This window comes from Schistocerca cancellata, chromosome 1, assembly GCF_023864275.1.
Source record: "Schistocerca cancellata isolate TAMUIC-IGC-003103 chromosome 1, iqSchCanc2.1, whole genome shotgun sequence".
Lineage (NCBI taxonomy): Eukaryota > Metazoa > Arthropoda > Insecta > Orthoptera > Acrididae > Schistocerca > Schistocerca cancellata.
The window spans coordinates 1,111,182,283-1,111,208,148 of NC_064626.1; the positions used below are offsets into that span (position 1 = coordinate 1,111,182,283).

The window sequence follows — 25,866 nt, forward strand, 5'->3', positions numbered from 1 at the left end:
GATGTGGGTTTTAAGGGAGAGGGTAAGGAGTCATTCCAGTCCCAGGAGCGGAAAGACTTACCTTAGGGGGAAAAAAGGACGGGTACACACTCGCACCCACACACATATCCATCCACACATATACAGACACAAGCAGACATATATATATATATATATATTCAACACACTACATACCTTTAAATAGTTTCAACAGAGTAAAAACAATGATGCTATAAATATGATTTTTAAAGATATCCCATGGTTTTGACCTTAGTAGTTACTTTTGTGCTTTTGGGAAATTTGTTACAAATGTCAACTCACATGGGGAAAGCACCTTTTTCGCATATGAATGTATTTATTTGAGAAAATTAAAGTTTTTGTTTTGTTTGATATAGTAATCACGAATACACCTTAGTTTATCTTAAACAGTGCTTCAGATAAATCTAGGTTTGCATCCAAACATGATTCAAATGACCCATTTTCACAATGTTAATGTGCTAATAGCTGCTTCAGTTTTGTTTCATGTGATCCAAATTTCAGGTGGGAATGAAAGTAGGTGTAATATGCTCTCGTTATTGTTCTCTCATTACACCAGGATATTAGTAAGCAAACAAGGTAGCAGCAAAATTTTTCCTTCAGATGTTCTATATGCTTTGCAACCATAATTGAAAGACTTTGGTTTCTATATTATTATCAACTGGTTCATCACTTAGAGAGATAAATAAGATGTACATTTCCTTGTTTGGAGGCACTGTGAAACTTTAGGATGATAGTTATTTTACTGTTTACTAAAAGTTGATTATTCTGTATCAAGTTTTATTTATTTATTCAGTCACCCATGGACAAATTTGTTTCTATGGATGTTATCATAATACACACATGTATGGATTATTTATAGCAGAGGTATGTAAAGTAAGTATAATGAAAAAAAAAAAAAGAAAGAAAGAAAAGAGAGAGAGAGAAACAGGATATTCATAAGAAATTTGTGATACAGCCATATGTAAACTATCTATCACTGAATTTATTAAATGAATAGAAGGAATCTGATTCAAACAAAGGAAATGAATCACAAGACACCTCTAGTAATACATCTTGATTTTTAGATTACACTGAATAATTTAGAAATTAGATAGGTTATGAGTTACCTACAAACGCAGTACATAATTTTTGGCTACTTTGTTGTTGGTCACCCTGATTATTTATTTGTTATAATTTTTATTGCATTAACTCCTTAAATGAGTGAAAACTATGTTTATTAAATATACTTTAAAAATTTATATAGTTCGTTTATGTTTTTGAACTCTTTTGGCAGTTTAAACATAATGGTTTGGGTCATAACTTTGTACTTTTTGTCAAGGTACAAGCAACTTCTGTATTTGGTTTGGTGATAATATTTGGAGCTGTTTGCTGCATATTGCTCAATGTTTTTCTTTATAAAAAAAAGTGTAGTTTCAAAAAAAATTTCACTTGGATGTCAGAACACCCCATTTTTTAAATGCAGTGGAGCCTTTTGTGACTTTCTCATCATTATGATGGCCTGTTTCTGCAGTTTGAACTGCTAAGTAGTTTTGTAATTGTAATTTTATTAATCCTGTAGCTCACACATTGTGTGATTTTCTAAGATTTTCCTAACAAATATTATTACCCTTAAGATATGTAGACATGCTAGTAGAAGGATGTGAAGTTTCTTAAGTAATGTCTTGCATGAGCTTCTTGTGGCAGCATTTTCTATGGCTCTTACAATTCTCTTTTGGCAAATAAAACAACTTTTGCTGGCAGATGAATTTCCCATACAGATTATGCCATATCGCAATAACAATTCCGCCTGGGTGAAGTATACATTTTTAGTGTCTCTTTTGATGTGCAACCAGAAAGAATTTTAATTGTGTAAAAAATGGTATTCAATTTATTTGTAATGTATTTGTATGCTGGATCCATCTTAGATCTTCTAGGAGCTATATTCCTGGAAATTTTGTAGAGCTTACATTTTCAAGGGTACTGGTAAACAACTCTATGTCTGGTGTTAGTGGGTATTTATTTTGCACTGTGTGTAGGTGAATTGTAACTGTTTTTTCTGTGTTCATTATTAAATTGTTTCCAGAAAACCAGTCTGTAATGTGGGTGGTACACTTTTTAACCTCATGCAGTAAATCTTCTCTGGTCCTTCCTTTTACTATCACATTTGTGTCATTTGCAATTTTGTGTAATTATGGCATGGACTGCTCAGTTCCAAATCATTTTCAAAGAGTAGAAACAGAATTGGTACTAGAACGGAGCCTTGGGTACACCGCACTTAATGCTCTGCTTTTCTGAGCTGTAGGACTTTATCTTGTTCCCTTCTTGGACAGCAATCTCAACTACTTGCTATCTATTTTTGAGATATGATTTGATCCATTCATAAGCTGGGCCCTAATACCTACAGATTCAAGTTTCTCAAGCAAGATGTTGTGACTGATGACATTGAATACTTTAGAGAGGTCGAGAAATATGGCTGAGATATGCTCTTTGCTGTCCATTGTTTTTAAGGCTTCATTTAGGAACGCAAAAATAGCAGTCTCAGTAGATTTAGATTTTCAGAATCTATTGTGTATTTGAGATGTGATTATTTGTTTCTATGAAACTGATTAGTCTTTTGTAATAGAGTTTTCAATTATTTTGGAAAAACCAGATTGTAGTGAAATAGGCCTGTAGTTTGATGCTTATTCCTTTTTTGAACAGAGGTTTTTCTTCTACTGTCATCAATTTTTCTGGGAACACCCCTTCTGATAGAAACCAGTTGCAGATGTCACCAAGTGGCCTGGCTATGAGAGGAGCATATTTTTTCAAGTTTTAGTCAGGTATATTGTCAGTACCAACAGAGAATTTGGGTTTCAGTTCTTTGATTATAGAAAGATTTTGTTTTCATTTCTGGGGTATAGAAAAATATATTTATTATTTATAGCCCATCTGGATTGATTTCTGGGCATACACTGTAAATTTTGATTTATAAGATATTCAGCTATCTGTGTAAAGTAGGAATTAAACGAATTTGTAATTTTTGTAGGTTCAGTTATAACAGCTGACTTCCCTATTAGGCAGTTAATATTATGGAAATTTGTGTGTTCTGCTGCAGTTTCCTTCCTTATAATGCTCCATCTGGCTTTCATCTTATTGGTTACATTTTTTATGTATGTCATTTGCCATTACTTTTGATTGTTTGACAACATTAAGCTGTGCTGTACTGCTGCTCCAGTTGTTGCTTGTTCTGCTACTGCTACTGTTGTTGTTGTTGCTGCTGTAGCTGCTACTGTCCTGATGATAGTATTGCTGGTGTTTGGTCTTCCACAATTACTGTGCTGTTCTGTGAGTTTCTTGCAGGCATTCACTTGGGTTAAAAAAATCTCACATTTGTCTTGGAGGGTTGTAGCTTTGCTGACAGCAGATTTCCCATTTGAGTCTGCAGGTAACACACATTTCTCAGCCATGAGAGGTATGACTCCTGCACCACCACACTGCACATTTGAGATTTTATTTACTACATCTAAAATTTTTGTTACTATAACTTTTTCACAAGTCTGTTTAGATGAAAACCATGTGTTGTGTTGAACCTTTTTCCCAAATTGCTTCTGTTCACAAATGTTACATTTTCAAACTGCCTGTAAATATTTTGCTTGCACTTTCAATTTCTTTGTTTACACACGATCATTCTCTCAAGTTGTGATGATGTGGCACTGAAAAACCAGTTTGTGACAGTATTTACCAATTGCTATAATTTTTCCTTATGTACTCATATTACTAGAACTGTGGTGTCCTCTGCACGATAATTGGTTATCAAAAACTGTACATTTTCCTGGTCAAACACCCCTTTTACTTCAGCTGCATTGGCTCACATATTTATTGGACCTGATATACAACAATTTGATTTAGAGTCAACAAAATGAGACATGCTGAGGTTTTGAGCAATCTTTCAATGTATTGATCCAATTTACATTTTGTTTGTCTGGACATTTGTGAATTTTAAACAGCAAGGCACATCATCTGTAGTAAAACACCAACAATATTTATTTCTGGAACCTGTGAATCACTGTTATTTTTCTACTGTTTGAGAAGATTGTTACATAAGCTGCTTGCTGCAAGCCACAAAAATTATGTTAGGCTGACTGAGCACATTCAGTCAACTGCACACTAAAATTTATACTCGTTACTCCACAAATCATTTTGAGGGATCAGTTCCTCACATTCATATGAACAACAGTATAAGAAATACTTTTTAACCCATTTGAACATTAGTAGCTGATTCCTTCACACATGTTGTGAAATACTAAACGGAATTTTATGATGATACTAACCAGCTCAGAAAATGTATTTATTTGGAAACTGTTATGGAATATTAAACTTAATTTTCATTTGCAATGAAATAGCTTTGGGTAAGTGCTTGCTAAAAAAATAGGAAGAAATAGAAATTTTCCATACATTAAAAAACACAGCTGTGAACCCAGCTCACTGCCCATATGTGGGAAGATCCAAAAATGCCCCCAGGTATTTTGTTAATGATATCTCTGAGGAAGTTTCTTACTGACTCATTACAAATCCGTGTATGCTTTTATTTTGTTCAAAAATAGTTGTAGCATATTAAATGGTTCAAGTGGCTCTGAGCGCTATGGGGCTTAACATCTGAGGTCATCAGTCCCCTAGAACTTAGAACTACTTAAACCTAACTAACCTAAGGACATCTCACACATCCACGCCCGAGGCAGGATTCAAACCCGCAACTGTAGCGGTTGAGCGGTTCCAGACTGAAGCACCTAGAACCGCTTGGCCTCACCTGCCAGCTGTAGCATATTATTTTGTAATTGTTCTGTACAGAATATAATCATTAATAACAATTTTGCAATAATTGTAATATGCCTGGTCCTTATTTAATAATAAATAGAGCTGTGATTTTCATTTTCTTAAATGTAACTACTTTTTCTTACAGAAAAACTCATTGAGAAGGACGGAGTCCGTTGGTGTGCTGATGTACTGGACAAATTTGTTGAAGCAGAGCAGCCCCTCAACGTTGGAGAAGCAGTTGTTCGACGCTATACTCCAGCTAAATCTGACCAGTCTTCAGCAGTAATTAACATTTATTGTGTAGACTCAGAAGATGCAAAGGTAAATAATTTTGTTAGTACTATTTAAGAGTAAAGATAAAAAGAATATTCTCTGTCTCCACATACTTCTGAGGCAATATAATTTATACATTTAATAAATTAGAAAAAAATAATATGAAAATGCACTATAAATAATGACACATTCAGTTGCAGACAGGTGCACCGAAAAGACTGTTAAACATTTAGCTTTCAGCCAAAGCCTTTTTCAGAAAAGAAAACGCATGCACATTCACACAAGCAAGCACACAGCATGTTCACATGTCACTATCTCTCACCACTCAGGCCAGAATGCAGCAATGCCTTGAGCAAAAGCAGTAATCCAAAGTGGGGCAGAGAATAGAGGGGGATAGCAGGGTATGAAAGGGGAGAGAGAAGAGTGCTGTCTGGTGGACTGTGGATGTATTATATTGTGGCAGCACTTGTAAGGATGACTCCTATCCACATCCACATAGTTTATTTAAAAGCTGGTGGCAGAGGAGAGGATCCAGATGGGCCTGGCTATGAAGCAACCATTGAAACTGAACATGTTATATTCAGCTGTATGTCCTTCCACAGCATGGACCACTTTGCTCTTGGCCACAGTTTGGTGGTGACCATTCACCCTGATAGACAACTAGTTGGTGGTCATAACAATATAAAAAGTTGTGCAATGATTCCTGCAGTGCTGGTATAAGACATGGCTGCTTTCATAGGTGGCCCAGCTGTTGATGGGGTAGGATAAGCCTGTGACAGAACTGGAATAGGAAGTGTTGGGTGGTGGATTGGACAGGTCTTGCACCTAGATCTTCCACAGGGATATGATTCCTCTGCCAACAGGTTGAGACTGGGAATGGCATAGAAGTGGACTAGGATTTTGTGGAAGTTGCACAATGGAACACCACTTTAGGAGGGATGGGAAGGATTTTTGGCAGAATTTCCTCCATTTCAGGGCATGATGATAGTAAATCAAAGCTCTGACAAAGGATGTGAGTCAGTTGTTCCAGTCTGGGTGGCACTGGGTGATGAAAGGGGCACTTCTTTTTACATGGTTCTTGGGGGTGGTGGGAGGGTTGGGGGTGTGTGGAGATATGGAATGAGAAATCTATATACAGGCTAGGTCTGGGGGGATGTTGCCTATCTATGAATTGCCTTTGTGAGAATTATGAAACAGACTTCATATCCACTACTTACATTCAGGAGGCAAAAAGTGTAGTTTTGCTAATAAGACATTAAAAAAACTTTTTGGAACTGATAGTTCTTTCATTGGGGAGAAGAGAGGGATAGGTTGGGAAAGGTTAAAAAGGAAAGGCAGGTCACTTGGACCCTAGAAAGAAGGAGATCCACCTGCAGTGAGGATAAGAAGGAGTGGGAGATGTCAGAGAGTGGTCAGAGATGGTACACTGGTAAGCACTGTGCCAACTGTCTTTATCTCTGGACTGAAGTGGGCAAAGTGTACATGCATATAGTACATAAAATAAGAGGCAAACACAGAGGTTCCCAAAGTTAGCCTCTGATGGAACATTTTGTGGAACATGGTACTTCGATAAAACAGCTTGATTATTTTGAAGGTTAATGAAATTAACAACATTTTTAAAAAATGCAAAAAATGTTCTAGTAAGTGATTACTTCAGTTTTAAATCATAAATAATAGCAGTGAGACCATGGTGGCTCCAGTGATTTTGGGTCCTTAAATTGCAAATATTCTTGATATCATGTACAACAGTAGAAAGTTGAATTCTAATACATCGTGCAGAGTCAGGCCTATTCCTGAACTTTGTTTTCATTGCAGTAAAATAAGAAAATCTTGCTTCACATAAATATTTAGTGGTAAACAGAAGTAAAACAATAATACATTGTTTTAGTAAACTTAGTTATTCTTCTGATAAATTCACCCAGAAATTACATTATGGCTGATCTTCATGCTTTTGCTTTAAATCAGAGTCACTTACTAAGTCAATTATTTTTCATAATCTCTTGTACTTAAGCCTGCTGGCATAGTTATTATGGAAAATGAATTTTTAACCCAGGAATTATCATCATTAATCCTAAGAAAATATTGCAAAAGAATTTTTTCCAGGTCATGTAAATGCTCTTCATATATTTTAAAATTTTCACATAAAGCAGGAAAGCAAATTTTCTGGAGAAAGCCATAATTTCAATTTTCTCTCAAAAGATGCAGTTGTGTCTCTTGTGTTAAGAATTGTAATACTCTTTCCTTGTAATGACAAATTTAAGTTGTTGTTGTTGTGGTCTTCAGTCCTGAGGCTGGTTTGATGCAGCTCTCCATGCTACTCTATCCTGTGCAAGCTTCTTCATCTCCCAGTACTTACTGCAACCTACATCCTTCTGAATCTGCTTAGTGTATTCATCTCTTGGTCTCCCTCTACGATTTTTACCCTCCACGCTGCCCTCCAATGCTAAATTTGTGATCCCTTGATGCCTCAAAACATGTCCTACCAACCGGTCCCTTCTTTTTGTAAAGTTGTGCCACAAACTCCTCTTCTCCCCAATTCTATTTAATACCTCCTCATTAGTTATGTGATCTACCCATCTAATCTTCAGCATTCTTCTGTAGCACCACATTTCAATAGCTTCTATTCTCTTCTTGTCCAAACTATTTATTGTCCATGTTTCGCTTCCATACATGGCTACACTTCATACAAATACTTTCAGAAACGAATTCCTAACACTTAAATCTATACTCAATGTTAACAAATTTCTCTTCTTCATAAATGATTTCCTTGCCATTGCCAGTCTACATTTTATATCCTAAATAGCAAAACTCCTTTACTACTTTAAGTGTCTCATTTCCTAATCTAATTCCCTCAGCATCACCCGATTTAATTTGACTACATTCCATTATCCTCGTTTTGCTTTTGTTGATGTTCATCTTATATCCTCCTTTCAAGACACTATCCATTCTGTTCAACTGTTCTTCCAAGTCCTTTGCTGTCTCTGACAGAATTACAATGTCATCGGCAAACCTCACAGTTTTTATTTCTTCTCCATGAATTTTAATACCTACTCCAAATTTTTCTTTGTTTCCTTTACTGCTTGCTCAATACACAGATTCAATAACATCGGGGAGAGGCTACAACCCTGTCTCACTCCCTTCCCAACCACTGCTTCCCTTTCATGCCCCTTGACTCTTATAACTGGCATCTGGTTTCTCCACAAATTGTAAATAGCCTTTTGCTCCATGTATTTTACCCCTGCCACCTTCAGAGTTTGAAAGAGAGTATTCCAGTTAACATTGTCAAAAGCTTTCTCTAAGTCTACAAATGTTAGAAATGTAGGTTTGCCTTTTCTTAATCTTTCTTCTAAGATAAGTCGTAAGGTTAGTATTGCGTCATGTGTTTCAACATTTCTACGGAATCCAAACTGATCTTCCCCGATGTCCGCTTCTACCAGTTTTTCCATTCGTCTGTAAAGAATTCATGTTAGTATTTTGCAGCTGTGACGTATTAAACTGATAGTTCGGTAATTTTCACATCTGTCAACACCTGCTTTCTTTGGGATTGGAATTATTATATTGTTCGTGAAGTCTGAGGGTATTTCGCCTGTCTCACACATCTTGCTCACCAGATGCTAGAGTTTTGTCAGGACTGCCTCTCCCAGGGCTGTCAGTAGTTCTAATGGAATGTTGTCTACTCCTGGGGCCTTGTTTCGACTTAGGTCTTTCAGTGCTCTGTCAAACTCTTCACGCAGTATCTTATCTCCCATTTCGTCTTCATCTACATGCTCTTCCATTTCCATAATATTGTCCTCATGTACATCACCCTTGTATAGACCCTCTATATACTCCTTCCACCTTTCTGTCTTCCCTTCTTTGCTTAGAACTGGGTTTCCATCTGAGCTTTTGATATTCATACAAGTGGTTCTCTTCTCTCCAAAGGTCTCTTTAATTTTCCTGTAAGCAGTATCTAGCTTACCCCTAGGGAGATAAGCCTCTACATCCTTACATTTGTCCTCTAGCCATCCCTGCTTAGCCATTTTGCACTTCCTGTCGATCTCATTTTTGAGACGTTTGTATTCCTTTTTGCCTGCTTCATTTAATGCATTTTTATACTTTCTCCTTTCATCAATTAAATTCAATATTTCTTCTGTTACCCAAGGATTTCTATTAGCCCTCATCTTTTTACCTACTTGATCCTCTGCTGCCTTCACTACTTCATCCCTCAGAGCTACACATTCTTCTTCTACTGTATTTCTTTCCCCCATTCCTGTCAATTGTTCCCTTATGCTCTCCCTGAAACTCTGTACAACCTCTGGTTTAGTCAGTTTATCCAGGTCCCATCTCCTTAAATTAGTACCTTTTTGTAGTTTCTTTGGTTTTAATCTACAGTTCATAACCAACAGATTGTGGTCAGAGTCCACATCTACCCATGGAAATGTCTTACAATTTAAGACCTGGTTCCTAAATCTCTGTCTTACCATTATATAATCTATCTGGTACCTTTTAGTATCTCCAGGCTTCTTCCATGTGGACAACCTTCCTTTATGTTCTTGAACCAAGTGTTAGCTATGATTAAGTTATGACGTGTGCAAAATTCTACTAGGCGGCTTCCTCTTTCATTTCTTAGCCCCAATCCATATTCACCTTCTACGTTTCCTTCTCTCCCTTTTCCTACTGACGAATTCCAGTCACCCATGACTATTAAATTTTTGTCTCCCTTGACTAGCTGAATAATTTCTTTTATCTCATCATACATTTCATCAATTTCTTCATCATCTGCAGAGCTAGTTGGCATATAAACTCGTACTACTGTAGTAGGCATGGGCTTTGTGTCTATCTTGACCACAATAATGCACTCACTATGCTGTTTGTAGTAGCTTAGCCGCACTCCTATTTTTTTATTCATTATTAAACCTACTCCTGCATTACCCCTATTTGATTTTGTATTTATAACCCTGTATTCACCTGACCAAAAGTCTTGTCCCTCCTGCCACCGAACTTCACTAATTCCCACTATATCTAACTTTAACCTATCCATTTCCCTTTTTAAATTTTCTAACATATCTGCCCGATTAAGGGATCTGACATTCCAAGCTCCAATCCGTAGAACGCCAGTTTTCTTTCTCCTGATAACGATGTGCTCCTGAGTATTCCCTGCCCGGAGATCCGAATGGGAGACTATTTTACCTCCAGAATATTTTACCCAAGAGGATGCCATCATCATTTAATCATACAGTAAAGCTGCATGCCCTCGGGAAAGATTACGGCTGTAGTTTCCCCTTGCTTTCAGCCATTCGCGGTACCAGCACAGCAAGGCCGTTTTGGTTAATGTTACAAGGCCAGATCAGTCAATCATCCAGACTGTTGCCCCTGCAACTACTGAAAAGGCTGCTGCCCCTCTTCAGGAACCACACGTTTGTCTGGCCTCTCAACAGATACCCCTCCATTGTGGTTGCACCTACGGTACGGCCATCTGTATCGCTTACACTTTGTAAAAATCTCTGCCAGATATGTGAGTTTTATCAACCACAGAGGATTTATTAAAACTTTAGTAAAATATTATACTGAGTTATTTAGCACATTAAAGAAAGCAAATAACACAGTACAAAGTCCATAAGGTCTCACTAGTGCTTTTCCTTTGGATAGCCATCTTACAGAGTGTTTCAAAAATGACCGGTATATTTGAAACGGCAATAAAAACTAAATGAGCAGCGATAGAAATACACCGTTTGTTGCAATATGCTTGGGACAACAGTACTTTTCAGGCGGACAAACTTTCGAAATTACAGTAGTTACAATTTTCAACAACAGATGGCGCTGCAAGTGATGTGAAAGATATAGAAGACAACGCAGTCTGTGGGTGCGCCATTCTGTACGTCGTCTTTCTGCTGTAAGCGTGTGCTGTTCACAACGTGCAAGTGTGCTGTAGACAACATGGTTTATTCCTTAGAACAGAGGATTTTTCTGGTGTTGGAATTCCACCGCCTAGCACACAGTGTTGTTGCAACAAGACGAAGTTTTCAATGGAGGTTTAATGTAACCAAAGGACCGAAAAGCGATACAATAAAGGATCTGTTTGAAAAATTTCAACGGACTGGGAACGTGACGGATGAACGTGCTGGAAAGGTAGGGCGACCGCGTACGCAACCACAGAGGGCAATGCGCAGCTAGTGCAGCAGGTGATCCAACAGCGGCCTCGGGTTTCCGTTCGCCGTGTTGCAGCTGCGGTCGAAATGACGCCAACGTCCACGTATCGTCTCATGCGCCAGAGTTTACACCTCTATCCATACAAAATTCAAACGCGGCAACCCCTCAGCGCCGCTACCATTGCTGCACGAGAGACATTCGCTAACGATATAGTGCACAGGATTGATGACTGCGATATGCATGTGGGCAGCATTTGGTTTACTGACGAAGCTTATTTTTACCTGGTTGGCTTCGTCAATAAACAGAACTGGCACATATGGGGAACCGAAAAGCCCCATGTTGCAGTCCCATCGTCCCTGCATCCTCAAAAAGTACTGGTCTGGGCCGCCATTTCTTCCAAAGGAATCATTGGCCCATTTTTCAGATCCGAAACGATTACTGCATCACGCTATCTGGACATTCTTCGTGAATTTGTGGCGGTACAAACTGCCTTAGACGACACTGCGAACACCTCGTGGTTTATGCAAGATGGTGCCCGGCCACATTGCACGGCCGACGTCTTTAATTTCCTGAATGAATATTTCGATGATCGTGTGATTGCTTTGGGCTATCCGAAACATACAGCAGGTGGCGTGGATTGGCCTCCCTATTCGCCAGACATGAACCCCTGTGACTTCTTTCTGTGGGGACACTTGAAAGACCAGGTGTACCGCCAGAATCCAGAAACAATTGAACAGCTGAAGCAGTACATCTCATCTGCATGTGAAGCCATTCTGCCAGACACGTTGTCAAAGGTTTCGGGTAATTTCATTCAGAGACTATGCCATATTATTGCTACGCATGGTGGATATGTGGAAAATATCGTACTATAGAGTTTTCCAGACCGCAGCGCCATCTGTTGTTGAAAATTGTAACTACTGTAATTTCGAAAGTTTGTCTGCCTGAAAATGTACTGTTGTCCCAAGCATATAGCAACAAACAGTGTGTTTCTATCACTGCTCGTTTAGTTTTTATTGCCGTTTCAAATATACCGGTCATTTTTGAAACACCCTGTACTTCTGTATGTACTAAAAGTGTGTTGTGTTCACTTCCCATTTCATCACACAAAATTTTAAACAATCTGTAGTGCAGTGGTTGAGATCTTACATAGTTTACCATTTTGACCACTTCATCCATAACATATTTTAAATCTGTGGGCATGTTTTGTGTTACTAGAGTTTGCTTATGCAAAGTACAGTGGCTGCTGGTCACTCTTGTAGCTGACTGCAGTATAAGTGATAAAGCTCCCTTGTTTTTTTGCAACATGTTTGTAGCACCATATGTGCAAATATCAGAACACTTCTTTTATTAAGCATTAACATAGTAGAATATATCTTCTCTTGTTGTTTTTTCATGTAAATATGCACTCATGAATAAATCATCCACAATACTTCTATCAGATATGTAGCGGACAAATACCAGTAGTTGAGCTAGTCCTGCAACTTTTGTGTATTCATCTGTTTTCTGTGCATTCTCACTGTAAAATCCAATGGTAATAGGTCTTCTACACATGTCTTAATAAGGTTTTCTCCAACTGAAGGAGCTTCTTCATTAAGTGCAGCACAGTAACTTACATGGTAAGATGCTTTGGTCACATTTTCAGTTTTTGAAAAAGTAATTGTTTGATGTTTAGACTTTTCTGTTGAGTTGCATTATGTTTTAAAAAATTGAATATCTTTTCCCCTTGTGATCAGCATGATTTGTTTCTTAGTGCCCATGAAGTTTGGCTGGGATCAAATAACTGTTCACAAGTTTTGTTTGACACAAAACACACACAGCAACAAGAGCATCTGACTTGCCAATACATGTGAATCTAGATTTCAAATAGCTTTCATCAGATTTCTTTGTGTATGGTACAAATCTTCTTTAACATTATATTTGGAAGGAATACCAGTTTGTGTATCCTTTTCTTCTTCAATAGTAGATGTATTAGTTGAATTACCACATCTTCCTTCCCTCAAAGTTTCTCTCTTTAACCGTGAATCCACAATTACATTTTGATAGGTATAAATTCTGTAAAAAGAAAAACAATTTGTTGAAATGCTTTCTTTGCACTTTAAATGACACATTTACAAAAACAGGTAGTCCTTAACTTGTTACTGCTAGGAGAAGGTTCAGCCTTAAGGGAGTGCAGGAAATGGAGAAAGAAGATAGGCACTGTGTGGTGCTCAGCTGTGTCAGGAGAACATTGCTGTGTTTGTCTTTCAGTGGTGACCATTCAGACATACAGTTGCCTCATAAACTGTGGTATAAGTTACATATGAAAATAACAAATTTTGTAAAAGCCCATCACAAAGGAATTAATGTTTAAACATGTGAATTGCATTATTTATTCCTCAGTTGATGCATATAACATGACTTCATCATGTTAGTGCCATCTGTTAAATCACTGAGGTTGGCAGCAGTTAGAAATTGAAGACGATGAATGCTGGAAGTACTGACTTGTACTGACTTGTACTGACATGTGCTATGTTTGAATTCAGAAAGTCACACACCACTGATATCTTTCTCACCATGTGGAGAGAGTCCCTGTAGTCAACCATAGTGCCAGTAGTGCTAGAGTTTGTTTTCAATACAGTTCAGAGACAGGTAGTGCTATTTTCATTGTTTTCTACAAGAAGTGGCTAGCAACCACAGTTTAGTGAATAAGCAGCCGCCTTTAGTGAATTAGCAGTCTAGATAAAGGTTGATTAACTCTCTTCAGTAAATTGTTTCCTTAGGATGGATAGGATGTGTGACTGCTGTGTACGGACGCAGGAGGAGCTGGCCACTGTTCGCGAACAGCTGAGCGTGTTGATGGCCGCGGTCAGCCATCTTCAGGCTGCTGCCTCGGAGTGTAGCGGCAGTGGGGAGTCTGGTGCATCGCAAGGTACACCCCAGGTGTTACATGCTTCACCCACTGTCCCTGCTGTCGAGACATCTTCGCGGGTACCGGGCGCGGTTGGGCCACCCTCTCCCCAAGGGGAGTGGCGGGTTCAGCGGCATTCGCGGCGCACGAGGCGGAAGGTCAATGTGGAGGCTGGCCGTGTGGCATCGCCCACTCTGCCTGTGAGGGGACATGTGGCTGCTCCTTCAGCAAGGTCCGAGCAGGCACACGGGGGGAGGGGTTTATTAGTTATTGGGAGCTCCAACGTTAGGCGGGTGATGGAGCCCCTTAGGGAAATAGCGGGAAGGTCGGGGAAGAAGGCCAGTGTTCACTCTGTCTGCTTGCCGGGGGGTCTCATCCGAGATGTGGAGGAGGCCCTACCGGCGGCGATAGAGAGCACTGGGTGCACCCGACTGCAAATTGTTGCTCATGTCGGCACCAATGACTCCTGCCGTCTGGGTTCAGAGGTCATCCTCAGTTCGTACAGGCGGTTGGCGGAATTGGTGAAGGCGGAAAGCCTCGCTCACGGGGTGGAATCAGAGCTAACTATTTGTAGCATCGTTCCCAGAACCGATCGCGGTCCTCTGGTTTGGAGCCGAGTGGAAGGCTTAAACGAGAGGCTCAGACGATTCTGCGGAGATCTGGGGTGCAAATTTCTTGACCTCCGCTATCGGGTGGAGAAATGTAGGGTCCCCCTGAATAGGTCAGGCGTGCACTACACGCCGGAAGCGGCTACAAGGGTAGCGGAGTACATGTGGAGTGCACATGGGGTTTTTTTAGGTTAGAGAATCCCCTCCCTAGGCCCGACAAGACGCCTCCTGAGACGCGGCAAGATAGGAGTAGGCAAAATGTAACAGGGAATAATGATATTAATGTGCTAATAGTAAACTGCAGGAGCGTCTATAGAAAGGTCCCAGAACTGCTCTCATTAATAAACGATCACAACGCCCATATAGTACTAGGGACAGAAAGTTGGCTGAAACCAGACGTAAACAGTAACAAAATCCTAAACTCAGATTGGAATGTATACCGCAGAGACAGGCTGAACAGTGAAGGGGGAGGCATGTTTATAGCGGTAAGAAGTGCAATAGTATCAAAGGAAATTGACGGAGATCCGAAATGTGAAATGATTTGGGTGAAGGTCGCGGTTAAAGCAGGATCAGACATGGTAATTGGATGTCTCTATAGGCCCCCTGGCTCAGCAGCTGTTGTGGCTGAGCACCTGAAGGATAATTTGGAAAATATTTCGAGTAGATTTCCCCACCATGTTATAGTTCTGGGTGGAGATTTTAATTTGCCGGATATAAACTGGGAGACTCAGATGTTCATAACGGGTGGCAGGGACAAAGAATCCAGTGAAATTTTTTTAAGTGCTTTATCTGAAAACTACCTTGAGCAGTTAAACAGAGAACCGACTCGTGGCGATAACATATTAGACCTTCTGGTGACAAAAAGACCCGAACTATTTGAAAAAGTTAACGCAGAACAGGGAATCAGTGATCATAAAGCGGTTACGGCATCGATGATTTCAGCCGTAAATAGGAATATTAAAAAGGGTAGGAAGATTTTTCTGTTTAGAAAAAGTGACAAAAAGCAGATTTCAGAGTACCTGTTGGCTCAACACAAAAGTTTTGTCTCAAGTACTGATAGTGTTGAGGATCAGTGGACAAAGTTCAAAACCATCGTACAATATGCGTTGGATGAGTATGTGCCAAGCAAGATCGTAAGAGATGGAAAAGAGCCGCCGTGGTTCAACAACCGAGTTAGAAAACTGCTGCGGAAGCAAAGGGAACTTCACAGCAAACATAAACATAGCCAAAGCCTTGCAGACAAACAAAAATTACGCGAAGCGAAATGTAGTGTGAAGAGAGCTATGCGAGAGGCGTTCAATGAATTCGAAAGTAAAGTTCTATGTACTGACTTGGCAAAAAATCCTAAGAAATTTTGGTCTTATGTCAAAGCGGTAGGTGGATCAAAACAAAATGTCCAGACACTCTGTGACCAAAATGGTACTGAAACAGAGGATGACAGACTAAAGGCCGAAATACTAAATGTCTTTTTCCAAAGTTGTTTCACAGAGGAAGATTGCACTGTAGTTCCTTCTCTAGATTGTCGCACAGATGACAAAATGGTAGATATCGAAATAGACGACAGAGGGATAGAGAAACAATTAAAATCGCTCAAAAGAGGAAAGGCCTCTGGACCTGATGGGATACCAGTTCAATTTTACACAGAGTACGCGAAGGAACTTGCCCCCCTTCTTGCAGCGGTGTACCGTAGGTCTCTAGAAGAGCGTAGCATTCCAAAGGATTGGAAAGGGCACAGGTCATCCCCGTTTTCAAGAAGGGACGTCGAACAGATGTGCAGAACTATAGACCTATATCTCTAACGTCGATCAGTTGTAGAATTTTGGAACACGTATTGTGTTCGAGTATAATGACTTTTCTGGAGACTAGAAATCTACTCTGTAGGAATCAGCATGGGTGTCGAAAAAGACGGTCATGTGAAACCCAGCTCGCGCTATTCGTCCACGAGACTCAGAGGGCCATAGACACGGGTTCACAGGTAGATGCCGTGTTTCTTGACTTCCGCAAGGCGTTCGATACAGTTCCCCACAGTCGTTTATTGAACAAAGTAAGAGCATATGGACTATCAGACCAATTGTGTGATTGGATTGAGGAGTTCCTAGATAACAGGACGCAGCATGTTATTCTCAATGGAGAGAAGTCTTCCGAAGTAAGAGTAATTTCAGGTGTGCCGCAGGGGAGTGTCATAGGACCGTTGCTATTCACAATATACATAAATGACCTGGGGGATGACATCGGAAGTTCACTGAGGCTTTTTGCAGATGATGCTGTGGTGTATCGAGAGGTTGTAACAATGGAAAATTGTACTGAAATGCAGGAGGATCTGCAGCAAATTGACGCATGGTGCAGGGAATGGCAACTGAATCTCAATGTAGACAAGTGTAATGTGCTGCGAATACACAGAAAGATAGATCCTTTATCATTTAGCTACAAAATAGCAGGTCAGCAACTGGAAGCAGTTAATACCATAAATTATCTGGGAGTACGCATTAGGAGTGATTTAAAATGGAATGATCATATAATGTTGATTGTCGGTAAAGCAGATGCCAGACTGAGATTCATTGGAAGAATCCTAAGGAAATGCAATCCGAAAACAAAGGAAGTAGGTTACAGTATGCTTGTTCGCCCACTGCTTGAATACTGCTCAGCAGTGTGGGATCCGTACCAGATAGGGTTGATACAAGACATAGAGAAGATCCAACGGAGAGCAGCGCGCTTCGTTACAGGATCATTTAGTAGTCGCGAAAGCGTTACAGAGATGATAGATAAACTCCAGTGGAAGACTCTGCAGGAGAGACGCTCAGTAGCTCGGTACGGGCTTTTGTCAAAGTTTCGAGAACATACCTTCACCGAAGAGTCAAGCAGTATATTGCTCCCTCCTACGTGTATCTCGCGAAGAGACCATGAGGATAAAATCAGAGAGATTAGAGCCCACACAGAGGCATACCGACAATCCTTCTTTCCACGAACAATACGAGACTGGAATAGAAGGGAGAACCGATAGAGGTACTGAAGGTACCCTCCGCCACACACCGTCAGGTGGCTTGCGGAGTATGGATGTAGATGTAGATGTAGATGTAAGCCTATCACTTGCATGAACAAGCCTGTGTGAAAACACAGCTACAAGACACAAAATTTGATCACATATTGTTACGTGTGTCATCACTTTAACAGTAAATCCAGCTCTTAGCTGAACCAAAATGCTTAATTGAATTTAGGAAAGAAAACAGGAACCAGTCTATCATACTGTTCAAGTCATAAATAAAGGTGGTTAGCAACAGCCTGCAAAGCTTGTAAGGTTGTTGCATGGCAGGTTGTGCAGAGAAATAACTGTTAAGAAAGGCAGAAATGCACAGACATCTGTGGGTCCATGAGTTACCACTTATTGGAATGCTCACTATCAGTTAAAATATGCCTTTTTCGAAATGATAAATTTAAGGCAGGTGAGCAAAAGCCATATTTGCTCAGTTTGCGGAAACCAATTGAAGAACACATTTGGGAATGCCACCTCTGGCAGGCTACTTCTTGAATTTGTGTATACCATGATGTGATTGGCTAATTTCAACACTAAATGACTCAAAACCAGAGCATTATATTGAATTTTGTGTTATTTACTGAAGCACACTCAAAACAATAAGCTGTTTAGCAGGTTGCACATAGAATTTTGATAAAGTATTTGGTGCTTTATTTCTTTCTGGCTTTCATTTAGCTATAATTCACTTTGTTTCCAAAATTCATGAGCTTAGACTTGTGGATATTAATCTCAGTCAGAATCACTTTATCTAAAAAAAGTCGGAAAGCTGTTTAAAGCATCATTCCAAGTCCAAGTGTAGGTGGGCTTAATTAAAGTTACCAAATCTGATTTTAACGTATCAGTACATATTTCACCAACTTCTACAGAGCAGTCACAAGCAAACAGAGATTAATTAATACTGGAAATGGAAGATGTTCTGCTTTCTTTCTCTGCATTGGCTGACCAACTAACGGTTAATTTTCATTATGTCTTAGCATTTATTCAGAGTGATATGGCAGTGATGTGCCATATTGTAATTGTATATGTTGCCATTTATACTGAATGATGGAAATTCTCTGTTCCCAACCATAAACTCATACTATTGTAATAGACGCAATAAAATATAGGAAGTGTCTCGTGATGACGTGTATGAATTAAAGCAAAAAAATATATATATATAGCAAACATACATGTCTGCTGCCCGTCCTGCTACATGTGTAAAAGAAAAATTAAGTATGAAGGAAAAATTATTACTGCCTCTCCAATGGTAATTTATTTGGGTTTGAATGAGTTTATCAGCCCAGTCATTTCACATATATCTCTCACAAGCAGGGCATCAAATCTCAACTTAGCAACAGAAATATAAGAATTTGATAAATTTTAATTAATAAAACATCACATATTTACTTGTGAATTTTGTATTATTCCTGCAGATTAGTTTCCTCCAGAATTTAGACATCTGTATGCTGAACACTTAACAAATATTTTACTGATGATTTTAATCAGATTTATGAAGAATGTAGCAATACTGTCAACAGTATTGTGTTGGCACAATAACTAGCCCTTTACTATGTAGAATGCTGGCAAAAGAGGAATGACCACCAAAGTGATCTCAATTGTTGAGTGGGCTGGAGGTGTGGTGAAACGACTTTGCATCGTCTTAATTCTGTCCTGACAATGCAGCCACATCATACAGGATTTCATGAAAGTGCATTATAGAGATGTTTTTGTTGAAATGTGGAGCTAATTTATTGTAATGATTATGAAATGAGTTATATGGAGGTATTACTCAATTAGTCAATGAGTAGGGGAGGGGTGGCGTTTTGAATGTCTATTTAACATGGAGGCAGGCAATGTGTAATCTTACTGTTAGATCACATAAGTTGGCAGTTGTTCCAACAATGACAATTTCCAACTTCTACCGACCATTGTTAATAGGAGAAAAGGACCAAGTAAATGGCAGCAGTATGACGTAAGCTATTTTTGTGAAGAATTTTAACTGGGAGAGATTCCTGATGTTATTGGTAATGATGCACACATGATGGCTATGACGTTTTTCAAGACAAAGTCCTTGTATAAAAGTTTCTCGATTCCCTTGCTGTGTCAAATTCAGATAAAATTCCAATCTTTTGATGATGCCCTCTGTCACCTTCATCAGGGACTAAAACTGACTGTCTTGAACCAGCAAGTTTCCCTCTTTTATACCCACAGGATGGCATCAGATTGGCTGGATATTGTCATAATAGTGCTTCCAAGGATGGTGCTCTTTCTGTCCATAGATTTTGCTAACACTCTCTATCTAGCATTGCTTGCAGCACTATCCATCATGTCGGGCAGTGAAATGTGAGTAGTATTCCTATGTGTTTTTTTCTTGTCAAGTGCACAATTCTGTGCATTGCTAACTGCATAGCTGGTGTCTCTGTTTAAGTTTTCACAAAGTTTAATTTCAACTTCTTCTCTCATCACAGGTGAACTTAGAATTTGTGAGAACAGCTTCAATAGAAACACCATCTATGCACTTAGAAATGCATAGAAGCGTACACTTGACAAGGAAAAAACACAGAGAAATACTTCTCACAGTTCACCATCTGGTGCAATGGATGGTGCTGCTAGCAATGCTAGATAGAAACCACAAGCAAAATCTATGGACGTAGTGGGCACTACCCTTGGATGCGCTGTGGATATAAATGAGGATACCTTGCCAGTTCATGATACTCAGTTTTAGTCCCTGATGATGACGATGATGATGATGATGATGGAGGATTTCATCAAAAGCTTGGAATTTTATCTGAATTTGGTGCAGCATATACACATAAAAACTGTGGACGTGTATCAAGAAAGTATGATGGTGCTCACTACTGTTGGTGATGTATATTATTGATCTATCAGACATTGTCAGTTATACTGCCTTTAAATGTAGGAAGTTTGAAGTTCACACTTAATTAGCAGGAAAAAAACATAATGTTTCTAGTGAAAACAACAGGGTTAACATTTAGTCACACTGAACGTACACTGTCTGGTGAAAAGAATTTAGAAACCCCTATCTAATGCAGAATTGACCACTAGATGTCATGAGGAGTGGAGTGAGCAGTATAAAAGGAGGCAAGGAACAGTGTTTTGTCTCTAGAAAAGAAGTAGCAGCAGAATTGGTTGCCGGGAGAACTCAGTGCCTTCAATCACTGGCTGTTCCTTTAGCAACAGATCAATAAGGGACATTTAGACTCTTCTGAAATTCCCCAAGCTGACTGTTGGTTATGTGATTGTGATATGGAAATGTGAAGCAACAACCACAACTAAACCAAGACCAGGCAGACCTTATGTACTGATGCACAGGGATCATTGAGCACTGTGGAGGGTGGTTGTAAAAATCACAAGAAATAAGTGGAAGGAATCACTCATGAGTTCCATAGAATTACCATCATCCAGCTGGAATATTGACTGTGTGTAGGGAGTTAAAAGGTATGGGGTACTACGGTCAAGCAACTACTCATAAGGTACACATTTCTGTAATCGGTGCTAAATGACCCTTAGATGCTGTAAAGAGCAATGCCACAGTACAATGGGAAAATAAAGAGAGTGATTTGGATTGATGAAGCACACTGTATGCAGGGGCAGTACTATCAAAGGGTTTGGGTTTGGTTAATAACTAGAGAATGTCCCTGCCATCATGTGTAGCACCAAGAGTGAAATACGAAGGAGGTGGTGTTATAATGTGGCGGTGTCTTTCATAGTTAGGGTGTAATCCCCTTATTGCACTTAATAAAACACCAAATGTGGGAGAATATGAAGATACTTTACAGCATTTTGTACCACATACAGTAGAGGAACAGTTTAGAGATGATGAGTGTATCATCCTGACAATGCACCCTGTCCATAAAGCAACAGCTGTGAGGCAACTGTTTATGGACAATAACATTTCTGAAATGGACTGGTCTGCCCAGTGTCCTGACCTGTACCCAGTGGGACACCTTTGAGTTGATTTACAGCATTGACTTCGCCCCAGACATCAGTTTCGGACATCCCTGCCTTCTCTGGTTTTGAATCGTGTGGAAGGACAGGCTGTCATTGCTCCACACACAATCAGACACCTTACTAAAAGTGTGCTCAGCAGAGTTCAAGCTTTCATAAAAATGAATGGTGGACACACCCTATATTAATGTCCGATAACAGGTGTCTGGATAATTTTGATCAAATAGTCATACCTTGAACTAATAACAACACACACTACGCACACGCTCGCTCTGTAGAAATCAGCATGGGTGTCGAAAAAGACGGTCATGTGAAACCCAGCTCGCGCTATTCGTCCACGAGACTCAGAGGGCCATAGACACGGGTTCACAGGTAGATGCCGTGTTTCTTGACTTCCGCAAGGCGTTCGATACAGTTCCCCACAGTCGTTTATTGAACAAAGTAAGAGCATATGGACTATCAGACCAATTGTGTGATTGGATTGAGGAGTTCCTAGATAACAGGACGCAGCATGTTATTCTCAATGGAGAGAAGTCTTCCGAAGTAAGAGTAATTTCAGGTGTGCCGCAGGGGAGTGTCATAGGACCGTTGCTATTCACAATATACATAAATGACCTGGGGGATGACATCGGAAGTTCACTGAGGCTTTTTGCAGATGATGCTGTGGTGTATCGAGAGGTTGTAACAATGGAAAATTGTACTGAAATGCAGGAGGATCTGCAGCAAATTGACGCATGGTGCAGGGAATGGCAACTGAATCTCAATGTAGACAAGTGTAATGTGCTGCGAATACACAGAAAGATAGATCCTTTATCATTTAGCTACAAAATAGCAGGTCAGCAACTGGAAGCAGTTAATACCATAAATTATCTGGGAGTACGCATTAGGAGTGATTTAAAATGGAATGATCATATAATGTTGATTGTCGGTAAAGCAGATGCCAGACTGAGATTCATTGGAAGAATCCTAAGGAAATGCAATCCGAAAACAAAGGAAGTAGGTTACAGTATGCTTGTTCGCCCACTGCTTGAATACTGCTCAGCAGTGTGGGATCCGTACCAGATAGGGTTGATACAAGACATAGAGAAGATCCAACGGAGAGCAGCGCGCTTCGTTACAGGATCATTTAGTAGTCGCGAAAGCGTTACAGAGATGATAGATAAACTCCAGTGGAAGACTCTGCAGGAGAGACGCTCAGTAGCTCGGTACGGGCTTTTGTCAAAGTTTCGAGAACATACCTTCACCGAAGAGTCAAGCAGTATATTGCTCCCTCCTACGTGTATCTCGCGAAGAGACCATGAGGATAAAATCAGAGAGATTAGAGCCCACACAGAGGCATACCGACAATCCTTCTTTCCACGAACAATACGAGACTGGAATAGAAGGGAGAACCGATAGAGGTACTGAAGGTACCCTCCGCCACACACCGTCAGGTGGCTTGCGGAGTATGGATGTAGATGTAGATGTAGATGTAAGCCTATCACTTGCATGAACAAGCCTGTGTGAAAACACAGCTACAAGACACAAAATTTGATCACATATTGTTACGTGTGTCATCACTTTAACAGTAAATCCAGCTCTTAGCTGAACCAAAATGCTTAATTGAATTTAGGAAAGAAAACAGGAACCAGTCTATCATACTGTTCAAGTCATAAATAAAGGTGGTTAGCAACAGCCTGCAAAGCTTGTAAGGTTGTTGCATGGCAGGTTGTGCAGAGAAATAACTGTTAAGAAAGGCAGAAATGCACAGACATCTGTGGGTCCATGAGTTACCACTTATTGGAATGCTCACTATCAGTTAAAATATGCCTTTTTCGAAATGATAAATTTAAGGCAGGTGAGCAAAAGCCATATTTGCTCAGTTTGCGGAAACCAATTGAAGAACACATTTGGGAATGCCACCTCTGGCAGGCTACTTCTTGAATTTGTGTGTACCATGATGTGATTGGCTAATTTCAACACTAAATGACTCAAAACCAGAGCATTATATTGAATTTTGTGTTATTTACTGAAGCACACTCAAAACAATAAGCTGTTTAGCAGGTTGCACATAGAATTTTGATAAAGTATTTGGTGCTTTATTTCTTTCTGGCTTTCATTTAGCTATAATTCACTTTGTTTCCAAAATTCATGAGCTTAGACTTGTGGATATTAATCTCAGTCAGAATCACTTTATCTAAAAAAAGTCGGAAAGCTGTTTAAAGCATCATTCCAAGTCCAAGTGTAGGTGGGCTTAATTAAAGTTACCAAATCTGATTTTAACGTATCAGTACATATTTCACCAACTTCTACAGAGCAGTCACAAGCAAACAGAGATTAATTAATACTGGAAATGGAAGATGTTCTGCTTTCTTTCTCTGCATTGGCTGACCAACTAACGGTTAATTTTCATTATGTCTTAGCATTTATTCAGAGTGATATGGCAGTGATGTGCCATATTGTAATTGTATATGTTGCCATTTATACTGAATGATGGAAATTCTCTGTTCCCAACCATAAACTCATACTATTGTAATAGACGCAATAAAATATAGGAAGTGTCTCGTGATGACGTGTATGAATTAAAGCAAAAAAATATATATATATAGCAAACATACATGTCTGCTGCCCGTCCTGCTACATGTGTAAAAGAAAAATTAAGTATGAAGGAAAAATTATTACTGCCTCTCCAATGGTAATTTATTTGGGTTTGAATGAGTTTATCAGCCCAGTCATTTCACATATATCTCTCACAAGCAGGGCATCAAATCTCAACTTAGCAACAGAAATATAAGAATTTGATAAATTTTAATTAATAAAACATCACATATTTACTTGTGAATTTTGTATTATTCCTGCAGATTAGTTTCCTCCAGAATTTAGACATCTGTATGCTGAACACTTAACAAATATTTTACTGATGATTTTAATCAGATTTATGAAGAATGTAGCAATACTGTCAACAGTATTGTGTTGGCACAATAACTAGCCCTTTACTATGTAGAATGCTGGCAAAAGAGGAATGACCACCAAAGTGATCTCAATTGTTGAGTGGGCTGGAGGTGTGGTGAAACGACTTTGCATCGTCTTAATTCTGTCCTGACAATGCAGCCACATCATACAGGATTTCATGAAAGTGCATTATAGAGATGTTTTTGTTGAAATGTGGAGCTAATTTATTGTAATGATTATGAAATGAGTTATATGGAGGTATTACTCAATTAGTCAATGAGTAGGGGAGGGGTGGCGTTTTGAATGTCTATTTAACATGGAGGCAGGCAATGTGTAATCTTACTGTTAGATCACATAAGTTGGCAGTTGTTCCAACAATGACAATTTCCAACTTCTACCGACCATTGTTAATAGGAGAAAAGGACCAAGTAAATGGCAGCAGTATGACGTAAGCTATTTTTGTGAAGAATTTTAACTGGGAGAGATTCCTGATGTTATTGGTAATGATGCACACATGATGGCTATGACGTTTTTCAAGACAAAGTCCTTGTATAAAAGTTTCTCGATTCCCTTGCTGTGTCAAATTCAGATAAAATTCCAATCTTTTGATGATGCCCTCTGTCACCTTCATCAGGGACTAAAACTGACTGTCTTGAACCAGCAAGTTTCCCTCTTTTATACCCACAGGATGGCATCAGATTGGCTGGATATTGTCATAATAGTGCTTCCAAGGATGGTGCTCTTTCTGTCCATAGATTTTGCTAACACTCTCTATCTAGCATTGCTTGCAGCACTATCCATCATGTCGGGCAGTGAAATGTGAGTAGTATTCCTATGTGTTTTTTTCTTGTCAAGTGCACAATTCTGTGCATTGCTAACTGCATAGCTGGTGTCTCTGTTTAAGTTTTCACAAAGTTTAATTTCAACTTCTTCTCTCATCACAGGTGAACTTAGAATTTGTGAGAACAGCTTCAATAGAAACACCATCTATGCACTTAGAAATGCATAGAAGCGTACACTTGACAAGGAAAAAACACAGAGAAATACTTCTCACAGTTCACCATCTGGTGCAATGGATGGTGCTGCTAGCAATGCTAGATAGAAACCACAAGCAAAATCTATGGACGTAGTGGGCACTACCCTTGGATGCGCTGTGGATATAAATGAGGATACCTTGCCAGTTCATGATACTCAGTTTTAGTCCCTGATGATGACGATGATGATGATGATGATGGAGGATTTCATCAAAAGCTTGGAATTTTATCTGA

The 25,866-nt window shown here is 39.4% G+C and overlaps 1 protein-coding gene across 1 annotated transcript in view; it reads left to right on the forward strand.

Annotated features, from left to right (window-relative positions):
• Positions 1 to 25,866, forward strand: part of LOC126131610 (heat shock 70 kDa protein 12A-like) — a 231,551-nt gene that overhangs the window by 191,574 nt on the left and 14,111 nt on the right. Inside the window, exon 12 of the mRNA XM_049915174.1 lies at positions 4,937 to 5,112. Within this exon, the coding sequence (XP_049771131.1) occupies positions 4,937 to 5,112 (176 nt within the window). The remainder of the gene's footprint in view (positions 1 to 4,936; positions 5,113 to 25,866) is intronic.